This window comes from Tarenaya hassleriana, unplaced genomic scaffold (genome assembly GCF_000463585.1).
Source record: "Tarenaya hassleriana unplaced genomic scaffold, ASM46358v1 Cleome27, whole genome shotgun sequence".
NCBI lineage: Eukaryota > Viridiplantae > Streptophyta > Magnoliopsida > Brassicales > Cleomaceae > Tarenaya > Tarenaya hassleriana.
In genome coordinates this window covers 745,109-746,631 of record NW_010965946.1, presented here as the reverse complement: position 1 = coordinate 746,631, position 1,523 = coordinate 745,109, and the positions used below count along the sequence as shown (strand labels likewise).

The 1,523-nt window shown below is 45.4% G+C and overlaps 1 protein-coding gene across 1 annotated transcript in view; it reads right to left on the bottom strand.

Moving 5' to 3' along the window:
• LOC104817212 (GATA transcription factor 2-like) overlaps positions 1 to 924 on the bottom strand; it is a 3,613-nt gene extending 2,689 nt beyond the window's left edge. Inside the window, exons 1-2 of the mRNA XM_010546305.1 lie at positions 542 to 924; positions 193 to 444 (exon numbers count right to left, since the gene is read on the bottom strand). Coding sequence (XP_010544607.1) covers positions 193 to 444; positions 542 to 769 — 480 coding nt within the window. The 5' untranslated portion in view covers positions 770 to 924. The remainder of the gene's footprint in view (positions 1 to 192; positions 445 to 541) is intronic.
• Positions 925 to 1,523: the final 599 nt, after the last annotated feature.

The following is a 1,523-nucleotide window of genomic DNA, read 5'->3' as shown; positions in this document are numbered from 1 at the left end:
CAGCAGGAACGTCGGACTCGCCGCCGGTCTGTACTCCGGCACCAGCCGACCTGACTTGAACCGGACCCCACAAGCGTTGCACAGCGTCTTGGGACCGAGCGGGCCCGTCCTCCACTGCGGCGTCTTCTCCGACGCGCAATGCGTGCACCGCCGGACCCCTCCCTCCGCCGTCACTCCTCTGGCGGCGGCGACATGCCTTCCTCCGCCTTCTTTCTTCGGCTTAGCCCTCCCAGCGGCGGCATGACCGTCGGGATCCGGCATCGGTGACCATGTCCCGGCGGGGGTTGCCGCCGGGGCTCTAGATCGCTTGCTCCGTGGCCTGCCGGTAAACGACGTGTCGGGCCTGACGTTAATCATGGTTCCACCCAATGGGTTCTCCGGAAAATCGGAGAATGAGTCGTCCACGAACTGCGACAGCCATTCCAGCTGAGCTGCATCGTCACTCTGCAGAAAACCCAGAAAAGAAACAAACTGAGTACCCAGAAGCCAAAACACAGATTATCAATACCTAAAAAATAAATAAATAAATAAAAACGAGTACCGGAACGCAGAGATCGTGGGTGAAATCGGTGAGGAAAGGGGAAGAAGAGGAGGAGGAGGGGAAGGAATTCTGGGGAAGATGAAAGGAGGATGAAGAGGCGGATGAGGCGGCGGCGGTGGAGGAGGAGGCGGAGGAGAAGATGTCGTCGTTGACGTTGGAGAAGTCGAGAAGGTCGTCGATCCGAATCAGCTCCGGCGACGATAATCCGTACACATCCATATCTCTCATGCAATGATGCAAATACACACAGAGACTCTCTCTCTCTCTCTCGTCTTCCACTCTTTAATAGAGAGAGAGAGTGAAGGAAGGGACGGGCAAGAGAACGTGCAGAGAGAGTGACCATGCACCGTGACTGACCGACTGACCCCTCCCCTCTCTTAATTTTTTTTTCACTTTTAAATTGTATATCTCAACTTTATTTAATACACGAAATATACTATATGGTATAGCATGATGATTCGGAAGCTTTTTATTTCAACATATATGTGAGATAATTCTAAAAAAAATTATATTTTGATTCAATAATAATTGAGCCCAATTATACTTGTGTTCTATGAAGTATGAACTATTGAGTTTAAATGATTTGCAAACCAATAAGCAAAACTAATTTCAAATTTTGAGAATTTAGGAATACTGTGATACCATATAAGAAGTGATAATAACTTGTCCACCCAATCTATATAATTGAATTGTGTGATACAAATATATATGTATATATATATCGCATGTGATACTACAAAAAAAACAGATATTTAGCAACGAAATTAGCAACGAAATGTATTTCGTTGCAAAGTTAGCAACGAAATTGCAACGAATTTTTTTTGCAACGATTTTGCAACGTTTTGCAACGCAAAAATTGCGTTGCAAAACGTTGGTAAAGTATTGCAAAATCGTTGGTAAGTCGTTGCAAAATTTCGGAGATAAACAAAAATGGAAAACTATATACTAACAGTTACGGATCAGACCAACCAAATAAAGATAG